Genomic DNA, 20,528 nt, shown 5'->3' with positions numbered 1-20,528 from the left:
TGTGGATAAGTGGGAAAGAACTTATACCTAAACCTAAGGGGCTGCTAATCTGTACAAACAGAAAATCCTACAATCTTCAACATATACATTAAAACTAAACAGCCTCATTTTCCAATCCTCATTACCTGCCAATCCAAAATATATTATGCTAGGGTATCTCACTTAGTTGCTACTCAGCAACTTCATAGGGGCAGATTTCAGACCATTCAAATCAATTCCATATGAAGATTAAAGTGACTGTCCTTTCTATGTATTTTAAAGATGGATAAATCTTAATGGGTAACATTTATTTCATCATAAGCAAAACCCTATTTAAATAAACAGCATTCTTTTTACCTGTAGCATACATATACGTACGTGTGTGTGTGTGTGTGTGTGTGTGTGTGTGTGTGTGTATGTGTGTGTGTGTAAAACAATCTATATAGACCATTATTTTTACCTGAAGGATTTTTACATTTGTAAACTTAAGTCGTGGAGTTTATAAACAAATGATATTTGTAAGAGAAGTATTATCCCAAAGTCCGCTGATGAGAAAAACTATTTTCCCAAAGTACACCAATATTAAAAACAAAAACAAAAAACTATTACATTAGTGGGCCACAAAACAATACAAAAAAAGACATAAATGTGGGAAAGGGATTTGTTGGAGAGGGTAATGAGAATAAACACAATCATCATATGCATATATGAAATTGTCAAAGAACAAACTTCATAAATTTGTATTTAGCTAGTTCTAATTTTTTCATTATGTGTATGTATGTTTGTATATGTCTATATGTATGTCATCTGAGAGTAAGTGGCCACAGGAGCCAGAAGGTGTTATATACAGGTGGTTGTGAGCTACTGTGTGGGTGTTGGGAGATTGAACTTGGGTCCTCTGGAAGAGCAATGAGTGCTTTTAACCACTGAGCCATCTCTTCAGTCCCTAATCAAATTTTTAAAAGAAAATAATTCAACTTATAATACCATTAAAAAGAAAATAGCAATAAAACTGATGAAAAAACGTATAAAAACTCTTAATAAAATATTGAAATAAAGAAAGTACAAATAAATGGCAAAACAAAACAAAAACAAACAAAAAAACACCTATCACATTAAAAAAAAAGTAGAGGCTGGGGAGACAGCTCAGCTGGCAAACTGCTCCTACACAGCATGAGGGACTATGTTCAGATCCCCAGCACATGTGCACGCACACACACATGCAGCACAGACGCAGCAGCACTGCAGGGCAGGCACAGAGCTGGACCTCTCCCAGCAGCTCCCGGCCAGTCAGCCCTGCCTGATAAGAATGTGAAGACGTGGGGTGAGATGGCTCAGGAGGCAAAGGTGCGTGCCACCAAGTCTGACCATCTCAAGATCCACAGAGAAAACTCAGATAATGTATCAACAGCCTATATTCAGCCTATAGAGACCAATCATTTTAAGAATTTTCTTCTCTAAAGTCCTTTATCACAGATTAGTAGTATTATAAATAAGCAATAATCAGAGATACTAACTGTTCATTCTTTGAAACATTCTATTCACATTAAAGTCTATAAAAACCTCTCATTTCTAAACCATCAAGATGGCTCAGCAGCAAAAACACCTGCCAACAAACCCATGACCTGGATTTAATCCCCAAGACCCACAAAGTAAATGGAGAGAACTAACACCCCCAAGTTGTCCTGATTGCCACAAGCACACTGTGACACATATGTGCACACACACAAAATAAATAAAAATGTGACTTAAAAGAAAATGAAACCAGAAAATCTCTCATTTCCAAAGGTAACTCCTGAATGACCGAAATATAGCAGAGTCAGATGGTTATAAAGCATTGAAATACATGTTATCTTCACAAGAAACATCAAGAACTCCCTGTATCAGGCCCAAAAATTTAATGCATATATTAGAGCCATTTGTTCCTCTACCAATTTTTTATTTTTTTTTTCAATAGACAGGATCTCAGTATGTATACTAGCTGGCCTCAGGCTCACAGAGATCCACCTGCGTCTGCCTCCCAAGTGTTCAAGCTAAAGGCTAAGGCAAGAAAGTTGGCTCAAGTTGAAGGTCAGCCTGGATGACACAGTAAATTCTAGGCCAGCTGGGGCAATAGAGTGAGATCTTGTTTCAGAAAACAAATGAAGCTGGGCATGATGAGGCGCATCTTTAGTATCAACACTTGCAAGGCAGAGGCAGGAAGATCTCTGTGGGCTGGAGGCTAACCTGGTCTACATAGTGAGTTCCAGAACAGCCAAAGCTACACAGTGAGACCCTGCCTCAAAACAAAATAAAAACAAGTAAAAAAGGTGATTCTAAATTACCAAGAATGTTAATAAATTAGCCCAGGTACCCAGAACTCAACAGTCTACAGAGGTGAGCAAACAGTCTTGCTTAAAGTACCTTGAACCCAGCCATTCAACACCTAGGGACTCAGAACTAAGGAGCTTCCTTTTTGCCTCATCAGTGCCAGTGTGGTGGTGCATCGTGTGACCCCAGCAACTGGGAGGAGGAGGCAGGAGAATCAAGAGGTTCAAAGACAAACAGCTTCACAGCAATTTCAAGGTTGGCTGGGCTAGGAGACAAACTCAGCTAGAAAGCAAGTGGAAGACTGGCTGGGCTACATACGGATCTGTCTTTTAAAAAAATTATCAGGCAAACAATCTCACTATTCATAGTGACCAAAGAACACAAAGCAAAAATTGGAACAAAACTAAAAAGTTCAAATGCCCAATAATAGAAAACCAATTAAATAAAAATCATTGCCTAGAAGATAAATGTATTCATGCAAGTGGAAAAAAATATTCAATCTCATAAGAAAATATCTATTATATATATTATATAGACTGAGCATCCCTTACCCAAAATGACTGGGACAGAGTATCTCTGATTTTGGAGATTTTTAGATTTTTGGACTTTAATGACTAAGAATCTCTAACACAGAAATCAAAAATCCAAATGTCCCCAAATCCATATGCTCTAAAATCCAAAATGTAAGTGCTCCAAAGTTTCAGATTTCAGAGCTAATGGGTTTTCAAATTAGAAATACTCAACCATACTTAAGTATACTAAAGAGCAAAAGTGGGCATTAAATAGTAGGCTGAAAAGATAAGCAGAAATGAAAGATCTGAAGTCTCATATCTAAAGGATGGGTAGTAATCTTTGCATGGAGGGATTAGGGTAATTTACTTTTGTTTCTGTGGATATTTAGAAAATATTCTAACTACAAACTTTGGGCATTTTTGCAACAAGAACAAAACACCTACTTATTTTCAAATGTGAAATTTTTTAATTAGTTGAGCTGAAATAAATTCACCTATGCTAATCAAATGTTACTATTAAAATTATTTATTCAATAATAAAATAAATTTAAGAATCATTTCCAATCAATGGAATTATCAAAAATGTAAAGCCAGTTTTAAAGACTCAGGTTTCACAGCAAAACCATAACTACCAACATAAAATACCCACTCACTGTTCTGACTTTAGAGTCAATCTATCTGCAGGCACAGCACAGTCACATTGCATACTGAAGCAGCTAAAGGAGCTTGTTAGGGAAGTCAGAGAGCCCAGGATCAGAGTCCTCCTCTGACCTGAGCAAGGTAACCTCTAAATCTCAGGCTCCCTAGTTGTCAAATATGAATCACATTCACCTTGGTGCTTGGTCAAAGACTAAGTCTAGGAATACATCTAACTGCTTGATAGAGAACGGAAGACACTCAGTAACTGCTTGTTATTGGTAGTCAGTGTATAGTGGGTTTAAGTAAGAGCTTTCCAAGCCTCTGGAAAGCTGTATGGTGTGGACAAGTATCTTATATATTGATCTCAGCTTCCTCATCTGCAGAACATAGGAAACTCATTGCAGGTTTGAGCCTGAAATTAAACAAAACTATATGAAAAAAGCATCTCGGGGACAGTGAATAACTATAGCCAACATCATCACAACCTACAACAATAAACACCTAAGAGTAGGGATCATTATAAAATGTTTTTACATGTTAGCATGTTCAGTTCTATCAATGATCACTTACACATACCTCCCTTAATTCCCAAATTAGGTATAAATTTCAGAAAAAAAAGTAAAATACAGATAAATTAATTTAAGCACACTGAAAAACAAAAGGCCAATGTTAGTTTAAAGGTGTTATCTTTAACTAGACTTATTTTAACATTTAGAAATGGTTTTCTAGAAACAACTCTGCAATTGGAATTCTTTTCATGACTTCATGGGGTGGGGTGGGGTGGGGTGGGGTGGGGCAGTTCTAGGCATATGTGGTATATGTGCACCTATGTGTACAGAGAAGTGTGTGTGTGCCACAGAGACCGGGAGTACATATGGTATCCTACTCTATCACTCTCCACCTTGTTCCTTTAAAAAGTCAGGGTCTCTCACCAAACCTAGAAGTAGGTTGGTACCCAGTTAGCCCCAGAGATCTTCCAGTCTCTAGCCCACCAAAAGCAATAGGGTTATAGGTTCGCCACACAAACCTGTCTATGCTAGGATTTGAACTCAGGTCCTCAAGTTTGCACAGAAAACGCTCTGACTGAGTGGTCTCTCTAGCCTTTTGCATGTCTTTAAACAACTAAAACACAAACGCCCTTAATAGAAGAACTCTTTCCCAGCTATGATTGCTCACACAAACACCTGTATGGAAGCGGTAACGAAAACACACTGGTTAGGATAACAGACTGGAGTCAGAGTCTCTGGATTCAAATTCTGGCCTCACCTAGGTGGATGACCTCTCCATACCTGTTTCCACATCTGGAAAATGGAGATATGGGGGAGCAGAGAGGGACAACACAGGTCTCATATAGCCCAAGCTAACTTTAACTTTTCTCTGTAGCTGAGGATGACTGTAAACTTCTAATTCTCCTGCTTCTGCTTCCTAAGAGCTTGCATTTACAGGCATCTCCTACCAGGCCCAGCTTTTTGAGGTTATTTAAAAGACTGTTAAGAATTAAATGAGCTAAAACACTTGAAGTATTCATAATAAAGATTGGCAAATGAAAGGTATAAGTACTCACCATTTTTTGTAATTACTACCACCACCCCAAAATGCCTAGATTTCTGTCAATAAATATTTGCTGTTTTGTAAACAATTTCAACAAATGGCTGGCTAAACATAAAAAAAAAATCACACCTGCTTAAGACATTACATAGTGCCTTTTACTATCTTACCCCATTAGAGGTGATTTAGATAAAAAAGAAAAAATTCTTAAACTTCCTATCATACAAAGTTATAACAGCCATACTTGTTAGCATAAATTCAGAACCAAGAATTTTACAATTAAGGCAGACACACACCAACTTGCCTGACAAAAGTCTCAAACTCAAGCCCCCTAACACTCAACTGTCTCCTACAAAGGAAAACTTTCAGATTACTGAATTCTACAGTGCTTTAAAATAAAAACTATTCTGTATTTCTAAATTGCCATTGGGATTAAACAAGATACACTAAATGAGAGTACAAGTTATATATGTATATTACATACTATTTCCTCAATGGCCTTAAGAAACCTATAGCAATGGATTTTCTCCCAGTTCCATTTTAACTGCAACAGCAGGTTCTGTCCACTCCAAATCGAGTCTGATTAAAGCCACTATCTCACCAGATCAACTCTGTGTAGAAATGCTTTCTTCCTTAACGTGCCCATTCAACAGGTAATTCTAATGGGACTTGGAGTATCCAAATCTCGTGCCTTACACAACAAGTTTAAAGGAATGGCAAGACAACCTAATCAGTAAGTCAAGATCAGAGAAAGAAAAAAGTCATTGGAGGTGGGGAAACACCACCAACTCTAACCTAGACACAGAAAAATGTTAAACAGCTTCGGAGTCAAAGAAGAGTTGGCCAAAACAAAAAGCAAACAAAAACAGGGGTTCAGGCACCTACAGCCACATGTCAACTTCAACTCAAGGTTAGTGTTTATCTAGCTCACCCTCAAATTAAAAGCTGGGTTCCAACATCAATCGGGGATGTGGCCATGTACCAGCCATCACCAGGCCACAACCGGCCAGATGAGGCCACAGGTCAGCCTTCACCGGGCCACAGCTACAATGTCTCAGTGCCAACCCTTGACCTGGTGAATAGGAGGGCAGGCTGGCAGTCACGGGAGAGTCTTTTACAGGCAGCTTCACTTGGAGAGTCCCTGCCTGACTTGAGAAATTAAATCTGGACCAATGTGAGGAATTTCAAAAATACAAATGGAAAAAAGAACCATTGTTCAGGACACTCCCGAGACGTAGTCATTTTATTCGTACAGCCACATAGCAATCCATCAGTTCCTTGTTTTGTTCCTAAAGCCATTTCTGCTGAGATGGTGGTTCCCTAGGACGAGCAAGCACTCCTCCAGACCTGCCCTCCTTCCCTATCTTTTTCAGAACTTCCAGCCCCCAAAGCAAGGACACCCCTTTGCCAGTCCTCCAAGTTCCTGCCAGGATGCAGATGGACTCCGGAACTTCTCACGCCACCGGTGCCGCGCTAGGCACTTCTGATGCGGGCTCCGGAACTCCGGGGCTGCACGGCCGAGCCGCGCTGGAAGGACCCGGCCCCCGACGCCCTGGCCACCTCCGACGGCGGGGGCGGCTCGCCCGCGGCCGGACCCCGAGCCCCACGCTCCACCTCAACTCCCGCGGCGCAGGCCCGCCTCGCCGCCGCCCCGAGCTCGCTCCCGGGCCCTCACCCTGGCCTCGGCCCGCCAGGCCGGAGCTCTCGGCCGCCGCACCGGGCCGCTCGGCTCCCGAGGCCGCGCGTTCCCCTCACAGGCCCCGCCTGGGCCTCTCGGCTCCGCTCCCCTCCACGGCACGCTCGGCCTGACCGCGCTCCCACCGGGCCGCGCCGACAGCTCGAGCGCGGGGCCCCGCACTTACTCGGGAAGGTAGGTGGAGGAGAAGGAGCTCCACTTGTGCAGCGCGTAGGGCAGAAGCCGGCACTCGGGCGCCGCAGCAACAGCCCCGCCAGCCGCCATCTTGTCAGCACCGTAGCGGCCGCCGCCGACCGCCGGCCCCGCCAGGAGGAGGGCGGGGACGGGGCCTGCTCTTAAAGGGGCCGCACCACGAACCCAACCGCGCTGGGCGGGGCCTGGCAGGTTGGCGGCCGCTTCCTCCGGTTTCCCACGCTGTCCTTTCCTAGCTGACCCTCCCGAGAAGGCTTTCCTGTGAGGCTGGAAGAGGACTTTTCTTACAAGCGCAGGTAAAGACAAAGCCAAGAACATATTGGAAAATTAAAAAAAAAAAAAAAAATCCTGGTTATAGAACAGGAAGGGAAAATGACATCCGCTTTGGAAAGGGAAAACCTTTTCCGACTTTGGAAACCACTGCCCTAGCCTGTTCATGCATCCTTTTAGGAAGGAGCGGTGAGGAGAATTAAGTGCAATAATAATGTATGGCCTTTGTCTCTGGGCTTGTCCTGAGGTTAAAATGTCCTTGTCACCGTGTTCCAGGGTCAGGTGGAGGCAAGAAAAGGAAAAGCTAGTGTGTTCAATCTCTAATGTCCCTCACCGTAAACATTTCTTGTGAGCCCTCTCCTAATAATATTCTTGTGGCATCGTTTTTTTTCCAGAAATGGCAGTAACCCACATACCAGGGAAAATGTCCTTAGAGTTGGGAAGCTGTGCGTTTCAGTTGGTAAATCTGCTTGCTTTTGATTTTAACATAGATCTAGCCCAAACGTTTGGAAAGAGAAAAATGCTTGAGAAAAGACCGTATCCTCTTCAGAAGGAATAGTGAGTACCCTGGCGCCCTGACCTCCCCGCAACACACACACTGCTGTTCAGAAAACCAGAAGGGCAGCTTCTTATCATAAAAGGAACACCTAGTCTACATATGTGGCAAAGTTAGATAATGCTCCCATCTAGTACCTATTTCTCAGGGTCATAAATATTTATTTCTTTGCTTAACCATTGACATTATCAAAAATTGTGTCACTCCTTGCCTAAGAGGTTGGTCTCCTGAAAGCTTGGATAGTATCATTATGTCAAGCAGAGGATGTAAAACCTCAAGCAAAGAACATCTCAATAAATGATCGGATGAACCAACAGTTATACTCTCTGTGGTTATGATCATTAACCTGCCCATCAGCTCTCTCCAGTTCTTTGTTAGATTCATTTCCACTGGGGGGATTTTTGTATTGGCCTCTAATAGGAAACCATCTGAAACGTCAGCTAGGCCTCAAGTAGAACCGTCTTTAAGGTTCTGTGTGCTTTAAGTGTGTGAGTCTGCTGGGAAAGGGTGGAATCTGGAGCAAACGCTCTAAACCAGAAACTTGAGTTAGAAAACCACCTGAGATTGAGGAAGTTAGCTACAGGGAGATTAGCATGGGGGAAAAGGTTGTCTCTGAAAGGGAGATGAGATGGGGGTTCACTCCACTTAGTTTGAGGACCCACAATTTGCTAATGCTTCTTCTTACATCAATCTTAAGAAGTCCTTTTTTATTTTTCCAGGCATAGAATTGTATAGTTCCTGACCAAACTTTGTGAAAAACGGGTATCAACCAAGTCTTCTTTTTGAGATTGTAATTTAATTACAACATTTCCCCTTTCCCTTTTCCCTTCTAGCCTCCCATATACCCTCCCCTGCTCTCCTTCAAATTCATGGCCTCTTTCTTTTTATTAATTGTTATTACATGCATATATGTACTCGTATATAAATATTTATTCCCAAGTATAACCTGTTGCGTCCATATAATATTCCTATATGTATGTTTTCAGGGCTGACCATTTCACACTGGACAACCAATTGGTGTGCTCTTCCCTAGGGAGGGCCACCTCTCCAGCTTCCAGCTTTCCTCAGCTGCCTATAGCTCTTCATGTAGCTTTGTGGCCCAGTGGGCTTCCTCCACCCCCACCCCAGGTTTAAAAACCAATCTTCTTGCTGGGTGGTGGATCTCTGTGAATCTGAGGCCAGCCTGGTATACAAAGCAAGATCCAGAACAAGCACCAAAAACTACACAAAAAACCTTGTCTTGAAAAACAAAAAACGAATTCTTCTTAAGTGTTAAACTTTCTTTCTTTCTTTTTTTTTTTTTTTAAGTGTTAAACTTGCCTGTAACTGTTTTTTTGGTAGGGAGGGGAAGTTGTTGTGATTGTTGTTGTTTTCACGACACAATCTACCTACCAAGACCTGATCTGACTGGCTTCCAATCTGCAGAGGACCTCTTGCCTCTCCTTCTCTTGAGTACAGGGATTACCATGCTCCGCTCTTCTATGACTTTCTATACCCGTCTACTAGAAATGGCTTAACAAGGGGCCCTTCATTATCCCTCCAGCATGTGCTAGGGCTCTCTCCTTTTTCTGCTTTCCTTTATCCCCCAAGTCCTCCTCAGCACTCTATTCTGGCCTCACTAGACAAGCATTCCAAATCCCTACTTATGTGGTGTGCATCCTCTCTATCTCCAAGGTGTAGTCTGTTCCTGGCCCGAAATATCTCTGCACCCCATATTTTACCTGGCTAACTCTGTTCTTCAGATTATTTTATCTTGGAAAAATCTTTCCTCATCATCTATTTTAAGATTACTTAGCCAAGTGATGGTGGCGTGCGCCTTTAATCCCAGCACTCGGGAGGCAAAGGCAGGCAGATCTCTGGGAGTTTAAGGTCAGCCTAGTCTACAGAGTGAGTTCCAGGACAGGCTCTAAAGCTACACAGAGAAACCCTGTCTGGGGGGTGGGGGGAATTACTTGACATTTTCTACATTTCCCTGAGTTCCTCCTCCTTAGCTTAAAAATCATCACAATATGTTTCTGTTTCTTTTGTATTTCTCTGTCCTGTAAAAGGTAACTCCCATTATGGTAGGAGCCATGCATATTCAGTTCACAGTGGCAGCTATATATTGCAGTCTCCGTGTATACATAGGAGATGCTCAGTAAGTGCTTATTGAAGAATGAATAAATAGTGCTAAAAGAGAGTTTCAATTAGAGGCAAATGTACTGCAGAGGAAAAAGAGTATCAAAACACTGTAAATATATGTCCCTTAGGTATGATGGCCAAGCACAGTATAAAGAACTAGGAGAGCATGGCTTTCCTATAACACAAATTTCACAAATGATGAAAAATGTAAAGTATCCTTATGTTAATAGAAATACAAACAGATGTATTGATACTCAGCCCCAAATTCATAGAAATGTTAAAATAAAGTTGGAAACTCAAGAAATTGCAGACTCTGCAGAAGATTACTAACAGCTAAACTTCTAGGGGTCCATCTTTACTTTCTTCTGCCTTTGGGCCATGACTTAGGTGGTGGGGTTGTTTGTAGAGATGCACATGGAAGGCCTGGGAATTGACAGCAGCCAGCAGTCAACCTGTACCATTGTCCTTCACAGATGAGGCCTATTGTGCCATCATGGAGCATGAGGATCATCGGTTTTCAGAGATCAGCAGTGCTATGATAACACACAGCATTAGTTACCCATTCTTCTTATCCCCCAGAGGGCCCTGTGGTATGTTTCTCAAATAAGTCTCACTTGCTAGCGGCTCTCTCTCTCTCTTTCTCTCTCTCTCTCTCTCTCTCTCTCTCTCTCTCTCTCTCTCTCTCTCTCTCTCTCTCTCTCTCTCTCTCCCTGCAAGAAAGACTTATTGAGGGAAGCTATGATGCCCCAGGCTGTCCCAGATGCTAGGGAGACAATGGTGAACAGAGGAGCCAGACCAGGCCCCACTTCATGAAGCTAACATTCTCTGTTTGGCCAACACATATAAGTCATCTAGATCACTTTAGTCTGTGCTAAATGCTAAAAAGAGACTAATCCAGAGTTGTTCTTAGATCAGCCAGGTTCCCTAAGAAGATAATATTTGAGTTAATGTCTGTATAATGAGGAGGAGCCAACCACTATAAATAAAAGGCAGGCTTAAGCCAGGCACTGGTGGCACATTCCTTTAATCCCAGAACTTGGGAGGCAGAGGCAGGTTGATCTCTGTGTGTTCCAGGACAGCCAGAGCTGTTATATAGAAAAACCCTGGCTCAAAAAACAAAAAGCAAACAAACAAAAAGTCCAGGCAAAGCACTGACTGATACGATGCTTTATTCAAGGAGGTTCCGCTGTTCGGTGATACATGAAGACCCTTTTTTTTTTTAAAAAGCCTATCCATCCTGTTTGATCATATCACAATTCTTCCCAAATGAGTTGATAATTGGGAATGATTTTAATAAACTATGAAGTATTTTCAAATATCAAATGTTGCCAAGTAATAGTAATAACGACCATAAGAGAGGCAAAGGAAAACAAACACAGCCGAGTCTGCTTTCCTGCAAAGGAACATACCAGTTAGCTGAAGGCAAAAGGCATTTCCTTGTTGTTAAGGAAGGGGTTTTGTAGTTATTCTTGGTAAGTTATACACTGCTGTGACAAAATACTTGAGACAGGGTAATTTATCAAGAAATTTATTTCTCCCAGTTTCAGAGGCTGACAGTTCAAGATCAAGAGGCCTACAGGTTCAGTGTCTACTGAAAGCCTGTCTTTCTGCTTCTGAGATGGCTTATGTCTTCTGGAGGGAAGAAGTGTTATATCAGAACATAGTGGAAGAGGAGAAAAAAAGGAGCCTAGCTAGTTCCCTACAACCTTTTTATGAGAGTACTAATCCCATTTTTGAAAGTGAAGCCCTCTACGCTTATTGATCTCCTAAAAGCCCCATCTCTTAATTGGGGGTTAAGTTTCAACATGAATGTTGGAAGGGATATAACATTCAAACCATAGCAAAGGATTAAAACGTACTTGAAATAGACTAGAATATACTCAGTGCTCTACATAGTTGATTAAAGTAAGTCCAAGAATGTAGCAAGTCTTTCTCTGTACTGCCAGCTCCCAAATAATGACACAGAGACGTCTTATTAATTATGAAAGCTTGGCCTTTAGCTTAGGCTTGTCTCAACTAGCTCTCATAACTTAAATTATCCCATTTATATTAATCTATGTTCTATCACATGGCATTACCTCTCTTTCATCTTGCACCTTCTATTTCCTCTCTGTGTCTGGCTGGTCATCTTTCTTTTTCCTGGCATCTTCTCTGTCCCCAGAAGTCCCGCCTAACCTCTTCCTGCCTAGCTATTGGCCATTCAGCTCTTTATTAAACCAATCACAGTGGCACATCTTCACACAGTGTACAAATATCCCACAACACAATAATTCATCAGTTAAGGAAAACAATCTTGACATAAAGGCCCATGAGGTAGGTTCTTGCTTTAGCTCACCAGGGCCACTCAGAGTTCATGGTCTCTAACAGATTTTGATGATTAGAACAGGTGAAACATGACAAATTATTCAATTTGCTGTCTTCTAAGCAAGCTCTGATATACATGAAAAATGTCCTTTTACAGTAGTATTCAACAGATGAGAACACTAATGCCCAATGGCACCTAAAACATTTATACAACTGAGCTATTTGCAGATGTGCATCTAGAACCCCACCCCTGATTTTTCCTATGCATTTCATGAGAAATGTTTTATATATGATAGGCATATGCTAGGTACTCAGTAAACATGTCTCTTGGTTCCTTCTGAATTTCTTCTTGACAATATATAATTATGTTTCCATGAAATTCAAAACTGGACAGAATTAAAAGGAATAGGGTTGTCAGCTCAGATTTCGGTCAGTGTGATGGCTTAGTGTTGTCAGCTTGGGAGGATCCAGAGTCACCTAGGAGACAAGCCTCCAGGTGCACTTGTGAGCTATAACCTAGGTTAAGGTGAGCTTCTGAGAATGTCTGTGAGAAATTATTCTGATTAGGCTGATTGATGTGGCAGACTGTTCCCTAGGTGGGGGATTCTAAACCGTATACAATGAATAAAGCAGGCGGAGTGCTGGCATTCCTAGTTCTCTGCTTTCTGACTGTAGATGTAATGTGACCGGCTACCTCAAGATCATGCTGTCTTATGTACCTATGATCTGTGAGCTAGAATAAGCCCTTCCCCCCCTGAGTTGCTTTTGTCAGGTATTTTATCACAGCTACAGGAAAAGAAACTCAGACAGAAAATCGGTACCAACCTGACCTCACGGCTCTTAGGCCTTTGGAATTGGTTTATGGGAGGAATGTGGAAGAGTTTGGCACTTGGGACTAGAAAAGCCCTGGAAGGCTGGAAACAGAGCTTAATGGGTTGTTCTGATAGGGGCTTAAAAATACAAGAGCACTGAAAGAATGCAGACAGTGGAGGCCAGATTCCACCAGGAACTGGGCTAAGGACCATTCATGTGATATTTTGGCTAAAAATCTGGCTTCATTTTGCCCATATCCTGAGAACTTGAATGAAGTTGACTTTAAAGCTAATGGACTAATTTGTTTAGCAGAGGAAACTTTAGGTGAGGAAAGAATTCAGGCCAGTGATGAGGGAACAACGGTAATTATTAAGTAGAGCAGCACTGCGGAAGAGAAGCCTCCTGTACTGCACTGGGAGAATGGGAAAAGTACTCCGAGAGCAAGATCCCACCCACCAGAGGCTCCATACCATGAGGGTTTCACCAACGTCAGCCTAGAATGCATACGGACGTTGCTATGGCTGTGGTACAAGGGGGCCCGGCTGCATCAGGAGCTGGCAACAGAATTTGGCAACATCATCCATGCTACCATGGCACTGATTTTGAAGTCATTAAAAATGAAAACTTAGACACAGTCATGGAGTCCTGATCTGTGGTATCAAAGAACCACTGAGGCCAGGAAATGTGTCGCAGAGTCAGAGTCCCTACAAGGAGGCCCTGAGAGGCCGGTGCATGAAGCTGTAAAGGTGACACCCATGGGGCTGTGGTGACCATGGGGCATCAGAGATGCTAGGACCATGGGCTGTCCTCCAAGGAGAACTGACAGCGTGAGTGAAGAGAGGCTATGTGTGTTACAGGCAGCAGAGCTGGAGCTGGGCCAGCCAAGCCATTTGGAGCCCAGCTGATTATATTACAAGCCTCTGATGCTATACAAAGCTGTGGGATTTGGGGTTTGCCCTACTGGATTTTGGTCTCACTTTGTTCCAATCATTCCTATGCCCCTATTCTTCTTTTTTGGAATGGAAATGTTTACTATATGCCATTTTATGCTGAAAACATGTAACTTGTTTTTTATTTTATAGGAACTCACATCACAGTTAAGAGACTTTGTAACTGTTTTTTTTTTTTTTTTTTTTTTTGTTTGTTTTTTGTTTTTCGAGACAGGGTTTCTCTGTGTAGCTTTGCGCCTTTCCTGGGACTCACTTGGTAGCCCAGGCTGGCCTCGAACTCACAGAGATCCGCCTGCCTCTGCCTCCCGAGTGCTGGGATTAAAGGCGTGCGCCACCACCGCCCAGCAGACTTTGTAACTGTTATTGGCTATGGCAGTGGTTCTCAACCTGGGAGTCACGACCCCTTTAGGGTCACAGGGTCACATACCAGATATCCTACATATAAGTTATTTTCATTATGAATCATAACAGTTGCAAAATTACAATTATGAAGTAGCAATGAAGATAATTTTGTGGTTGGGGGTCACCACAACATGAGGAGCTGTATTAAAGGGTCACAGCATTAGGGAGGTTGAGAACCACTGGGCTATGGGGACTTTTGATGTTGAGATGCATGCACTTTGCTTTATAAGATGGTCATAAGCCTATGGAGACAAGAGTTTGGGTCCTCAGGAACAGGAATTACAGATGATTATGAGCCACTGTATAGATTCTGGGAACTGAACCTGGATTCTCTGCAAGAGTAACAAGTGTTCTTATCCAATGAGCTAGCTCTCCAGCTGCAGAAGACCCTTTTCAACTGTAAGGGAGACCATAACCTGGGTAGGTTCTGAATTGGATGAAGTGAGCTGGGCACTAATGTTCATCTTCCTTTGCTTTCTGACTCTGGGTCTAGTGTGTCTAGCTGCCTCAATTTCTCTGCCAGGATGGACTGTACCCTTGCACTGTGAGCTGAAATAAGCCCTTTCCCCCTTGAGTTGCTTTTGTTAGGGTTTTGGGCTTTGTTGTTGTTGCTTGGTTGGTTTTGTTTGTTTGTTTGTTTTATCACAACAACAGGGAAAGAAACTAAGATGTTAAGAGAGTCCCCAGAGAGACTGGAAGCGTGAACTCACCCCACTGAACATTTCTTGACTACCAGGAGCTTCCATTGCTATCTCAACTCTCAGAACAGCCCAGCAAGTACACTGAGATGCTTGGACATCAAGAATCACCAAACTTGTATGTACCCTGTCTATTGTAAAAATCCCGTGGGTGTGCATTCCCACCATCACTCCAGCACTCAGGATTCAGAGAGCTAGGTAGAAGAGTCTTTGATATATTCCTAAAACTAACAATTATGATTCCAGGCTATGGTGGCACATGCCTTTAATCCCAGCACTCCTGAGGCAGAGGCAGGTGTTCAAGGCCAGCCTGGTCTACAAAGTGAGTTCCAGGACAGCCATAGCTGTTACACAGAGAAACCCTATCTTGAACACCCCTCCCAATAAACAAACAAACAAAAAACCTAACAGTTATGAAATCTTTATTTTTTTTCCAGAGCAGAGGGTAGAATTCTAGGCCTCAGGCATACAAGACAAGCTCTTTCTACCACAGCTGCGTTCCCTAGCCCTGAAATCATTTCTTTAAGCAAAATGCTGTCAAAAAAAGAACAAAAGAAATGCGAAAAAGACGGATGTGATTTTCTTGTTGTTGAGTAAGTGGGTAATTAGTTTTGGGTTATTTGTTTGTTTCTTAAGTCAAAAATATTTCAGCCCTTTGCCCACCCAGCAGGACCTTTGGCCAAGTCACTGGTGAACCTAGACTTGGGCTTCAGGTGTGCCATTTAGGTCTGTCTTCTCCCAGGAGGTGGCAGTGTCAGCTGCTGGGGAACTCGGGCAGAATGCCTCTGCTTCCCCATTGGCATTCCAACCTAGACATTCCTGGTTCCAGAGACCACTTTATCCCTTCCTTGGTTTGCCGAGTGTGTTTGGAGCCAGGCACTGGGAGTGTAGGAGCTGGCACAGAGTCCCCTTTATAAGTGCCTAGCTTTTTCTGTAAACATTTTGGTCTAGGCTGTGACCTTGAAGCATGTGTGAAGGAGGCTGAGAAAGTCTCCAGCCAAAAGGAAAGAGCTTCAGAAAGAAACAACCAGGAACTGAAACTCACAGCCCCACAGGCATAAATCTAGAGGGCACCACGCAAAGAATAGAGATTCCTGACCTGGGCTCTCGGCCACCAGCCTACTTACTGACCCTGTCCTTGAACCTGTCAGAGCTGCAATTCCTATCAACCTTTTGTGGACTAAGGTGATCTTCGAGCATCTACTGATTCTTAATTTGTAGGGAGTGGGCGCGCACAAATGTGCACGTGTCTATGAAAGCCAGAGGTCAACCTCACAAGTCGTTCACTTTATCTTTTTGAGACAGGATCTCTCGCTGACCTGGAGCTCACCAAGGAGGTTAGGCTAGCTGGCCAGCAACCCATAGGGACCTACCTGTTCCCACCACTCCAGCGCTGGGATTAAAAGAGCACACAACCACTCCAGACTCTTGTACATGGCCACTGGAGATCGAATTCAGTTCCTCATGCTTGAGCAACAAGCACTTTACCCAACTAAGCTATATCCTCAGTCCTAATTTTTAAATTTCACTTTTATTATTTGGATTAAGTAGGACTGCCCTTCACCCTTGCAGAATTTAAACAAATCTTAGACACAACAAAGCGCTACTTGGTTCCAAGTTAATCCCAGCTGAGCACATATCCTGGTCTGGCAGACACTGCCAGCTGCATAGGAGGTGGGCAGAAGTCCCAGGAAATGTCTGGATGCCACACAGCTATGGATGAACTGTCAACTGCTGGAGATTGCTTTGCAAATTACCACATCCAAATGAAGCCGACAAAACAATATTTCAAAAAAGCAATTAACACTGATTCCTAGTGTATTTGGAACCAAAAGGCCTTGGGGGCTGGGGGCAGGGTGAATTGGCTCAGAAACATCATATCCCAACCTTCCTGGTTGAAACGTCCAAGGTTAAGGAGCTTTGAAGTCAGACTCCTTCTATCCTTTCCTCCCCACTCCCCCATAGCACGAGCTGTGTGAGAACCAGGCACAACTAGTTCCTCTCAACTCCCGTTTCATCTAATTGGCTCTAAGTCCCTTGTTTTGTTACTTAAACTTCCATCCAGTCATTGAAGTAAGCATTTACCCATCCTCTCCCATGGGTACAGAGAATACACCCGATTTATGTAAGAGTCTGTTCAGAAATGGTTGATATTAGAAAAAAAATTCAGTATTAGTGGTAGTGTTGGTGATGGCATTAGTCTTGTTTGTGTAAGGCCACAGACCAAATGTCATATTTCCTAATGATGGGTATCGATAGAGTAGAATCATCTAGAAGTAAGCCCATAGTTCCATAGAAATTGGCCTCCATAAGTCTGTCAAGACAACTCTTCCTCTTTCATACAAAAGGCGCCATATTAAAATCTCTTTTGGATTAGGAGCATTGCCTCCAGAAAGCCAGTGTCAGTGTATGTGTACACACACACACACACACACACACACACACACACACATGAACAGTAAACTGCGGAGTGACCATGATAGGAAACCTGGCAGTAAAAAATAATTCTAGACAGCTGCACATTGGAGAGGAGAACCCAGAGGGCAACTCAGAGAACAAGGGGACACGGGGATGTCCAGGATGACACAGAATGTCCCGGACAGTGGCACGCAGTGAACCAAGGGGAAGTAGTCCATGTCTCCTGGTTCTACCAGATCCCAGATCAGTCTCAGCTGAGTTGGCATTCAAAGTCAAGAAGATACTAGGTGTCCTGGGAATCCAGTTCAATCATCTCATGCCCTAGGGTGACTTGTGAGAGTTTGTTCTTTCCTTCCGTCTTGTGGGTCCCGAGGATTGAACTCAGGTCATCAAGCTTGGCTATTGGTGAAATTATTAAGGCCACTCCACGTAGTTAAAAGGGAGATTTATTTAATGCCGTAACTTACAAATAAAGGGATAGGTAGGTGGCAGGTTCTGGGAAAGACGCAGCGCAGTCCGGCGGTGTTCTCTGGCGAACTCTCCTTGGTCTACCTCTAGCGTCCAGGGTCCAAGCAGGAAGAGAGCACGGTGCATCCTGATCTCGGGTCTTCAGGGCCCTCCCTTGGCCCCGCCTTGTAGGCATGATAATTACCGAAGCCTCAATGGGGGTTGGAACTTCCAGACCAAAGCTGGAATGGTTACCCACTACACTTGGCAGCAAGCACCTTTACCCCTGAGTCCTCTTGCCCACCCTCAAATGCAAATTTTTGTAAAAGACTTTATTGTGTTGTTAATTTTTTAAAATTACTTATTTTGTGGGTCCATGTGGCATATGTGAGTGCTGGGGGGGTGGTGCTTGGCAGTAACTTCCTTTACCTGCAGAGCCATCTTGCTGGTCCCTGAAAATTGTGATTTATGTTCTTGTATATTTATAAATAATGCTCTAATAACCTCTTCTCGCCAGTGCCACAGCCAACTTAAAGTGACACCATATACTAAATATACAGGATAAAGGTTCAGAACCTCTGACCTCTGGCTTCATTTTATCCAACTTGACTTGGGATGTACTGATTCCGAAGACATATGCTTTCTCTGTGTATCCTTTTATTATTACTATTTACATAGTCTTCCTGTGTAGTTTTGGGTGACCTGGAACTTACTGCACTGACCAGGCAGGCCGGCCTTGCATTCACAGATCTGCCTGCCTCTGCCTTCAGAGTGCTGAGATTAAAGTTTGTGCCCCCATGCCTCACCCAGCTGTTTCTTTTACCATTGCTGTGGTAAAATATTCTGGCCAAAGCAACTTGAGGAAGAAAGGATTTATTGTAGCTCACAGTTCAAGGGGGCAGCAGCTGAAAGCAGCTGATCACGTGACATTTTTCCTGCAGTCAGGAAAAATCAGTGAGGGCCTGCCTGCCTGTGCTCATCTCCCTAAGTCCAGGATTCAGTTAGGGATGGTACTACGCATAGCGAAGGGTCGCCCCACAGAGTGACAGTCCCTGCCAGGCATGCTCAGAGGCCCATCTCTCAGGTGACTCTATACTTTTCTCAAGTTAATGACACTAACCATCACATGCTTTAAAAAGAAAAAACAAAAGCAAAAAAAAAACCACATCAATCTAAGTCTTTAGAGGGGGAGGGAGTTTGAGACAGGGTTTCTCTGTGTAGCCCTGGCTGTCCTGGAACTCACCCTGTAGACCAGGCAGTCTTCAGCTCACAGAGATCCTCCTACCTCTGCCTCCCAAGTGCTGGGATTAAAGGAGTGTGCCACCACTTAATAAAAAAAATCTAATCACAACCACTTAATAAAAAATCTAACCGAGATCTTGGCTTCTCCTTTCTGGGTTGTTGGTTTAATTTTTCCCTATTTGCTGATTTATGTATTTCCTTATGTTCTTTTTGATTGTGTCTCACTACGTCGCCCAGACAGGCCTGGAACTCAAGTCCCTCATACGGTCTGTCCTCAAGCCTTTCTGCAGTCCCTCCTCCTCTGTTCTTTTCTCTGCCCCACAGTACAGAAATCTTTGTTCTCTTTTATCATCTTTTCCCCTTGAAGCTCCTTCATTAGAAAGTAGGGGGGGGAGCACTGTCAGACATTTATAATTTTATTATTCAACAAGATACTTTATTTTTAAGAGCAGATAAGTACTAAAAATAGATTTTTTTCTCCCCAAAGACTCCCAAAGGGAGGGGGAAAAAACCTTGCTTATAGTTAGCTTCTTCCTTAAGTACTAACTATAATAATTATTATTTTAGTGATTTCCTGGATTGGCCACAGATGACTTTGTTCATGTAGCTCATTGATCCTTGCTTGGAAAGTCCTTCTCAGTTCTTCATAATCCGAGACAGCAGCTGACATCAATGTAAAAAGAGAAGCTAAAAACAGTTGAGTGTGTACGCCCTGAATTGCATATTCAGTTGCAAAATCATCATTATTATTGTAATTACAGAGGGGAGGCATTTCAATAATTGTTCAAAGTGTCTTCTTGAGGAAATAAGTAAATCAGGGCCAGCTGTCACAAGCCAATCTACAATAATGATCCCCGTATGTGCGTCTTCGGGATTCATAACAATCTACAATAACAAATTTGTGCATTCGTCTACTGTCCCTGAACAGCCTAAAAAATAACAAACCTATGGTCTGCTCTGATGTCTCGCTTGGTAGTTCATTTGTATTTTTAAACAGCATCCTTGAATAACCTTAGAGTCATAAACTGCCAAACAAAAATTGCATCACCAATTTAATAACAAACAACGGTGGGTAGCCTGGCGTCCATCCACCTGTGACAGGATGGCCACAAACCGAGGTTTTGGAGCCAAGGGGAAGCCAGGTAGACAGATCTGCAGACAACTGAAACTGATCAGAAAGAAACATCCACCAAGACAGACGTGCTTTATTGGCTTAAAAATTACAAACAGGAACTGTGAAGGCATGTTTTCAGCTTCCTTGTGAAATCAGCCCAAAGTAGTTCAGATTTTGCTCCTCCCAAGATACAGCTGTGAAATGACTAATAGAAATTAAATGGCATTGCACTGGGAACTAAATGTGCCACTTCACTGAGAACAGAAACTGTCCCCTGATAGAGGCCATCCTCACGGATTAATACCTATAAGAGATGG

At 42.9% G+C, this 20,528-nt stretch overlaps 1 protein-coding gene and 1 long non-coding RNA gene across 8 annotated transcripts in view; one reads left to right on the top strand and one right to left on the bottom strand.

Annotated features, from left to right (window-relative positions):
- Mkln1 (muskelin 1) overlaps window positions 1-20,528 on the bottom strand; it is a 202,379-nt gene that overhangs the window by 135,445 nt on the left and 46,406 nt on the right. The window contains exon 1 of one of the 7 annotated variants that reach the window (XM_052720217.1): window positions 6,851-6,998. The exons of 5 other annotated variants lie outside the window; for them this stretch is intronic. In XM_052720217.1, the coding sequence (XP_052576177.1) occupies window positions 6,851-6,948 (98 nt within the window). In that variant the 5' untranslated portion in view covers window positions 6,949-6,998. Of the gene's footprint in view, window positions 1-6,850; window positions 6,999-20,528 lie in introns of those variants that run through there. One more of the 7 variants, XM_052720223.1, reaches the window with a different exon arrangement.
- LOC128098801 (uncharacterized) lies at window positions 7,005-14,083 on the top strand. Its single transcript, XR_008214341.1, has 3 exons — window positions 7,005-7,172; window positions 7,542-7,704; window positions 8,422-14,083. It is a non-coding gene; the product is annotated as an uncharacterized LOC128098801 (long non-coding RNA).

This window comes from Peromyscus californicus, unplaced genomic scaffold (genome assembly GCF_007827085.1).
Source record: "Peromyscus californicus insignis strain IS unplaced genomic scaffold, ASM782708v3 Scaffold_6__1_contigs__length_162567912, whole genome shotgun sequence".
In the NCBI taxonomy this organism is placed as follows: Eukaryota; Metazoa; Chordata; class Mammalia; order Rodentia; family Cricetidae; genus Peromyscus; species Peromyscus californicus.
This window is presented reverse-complemented; position numbering and strand designations above follow the sequence as displayed.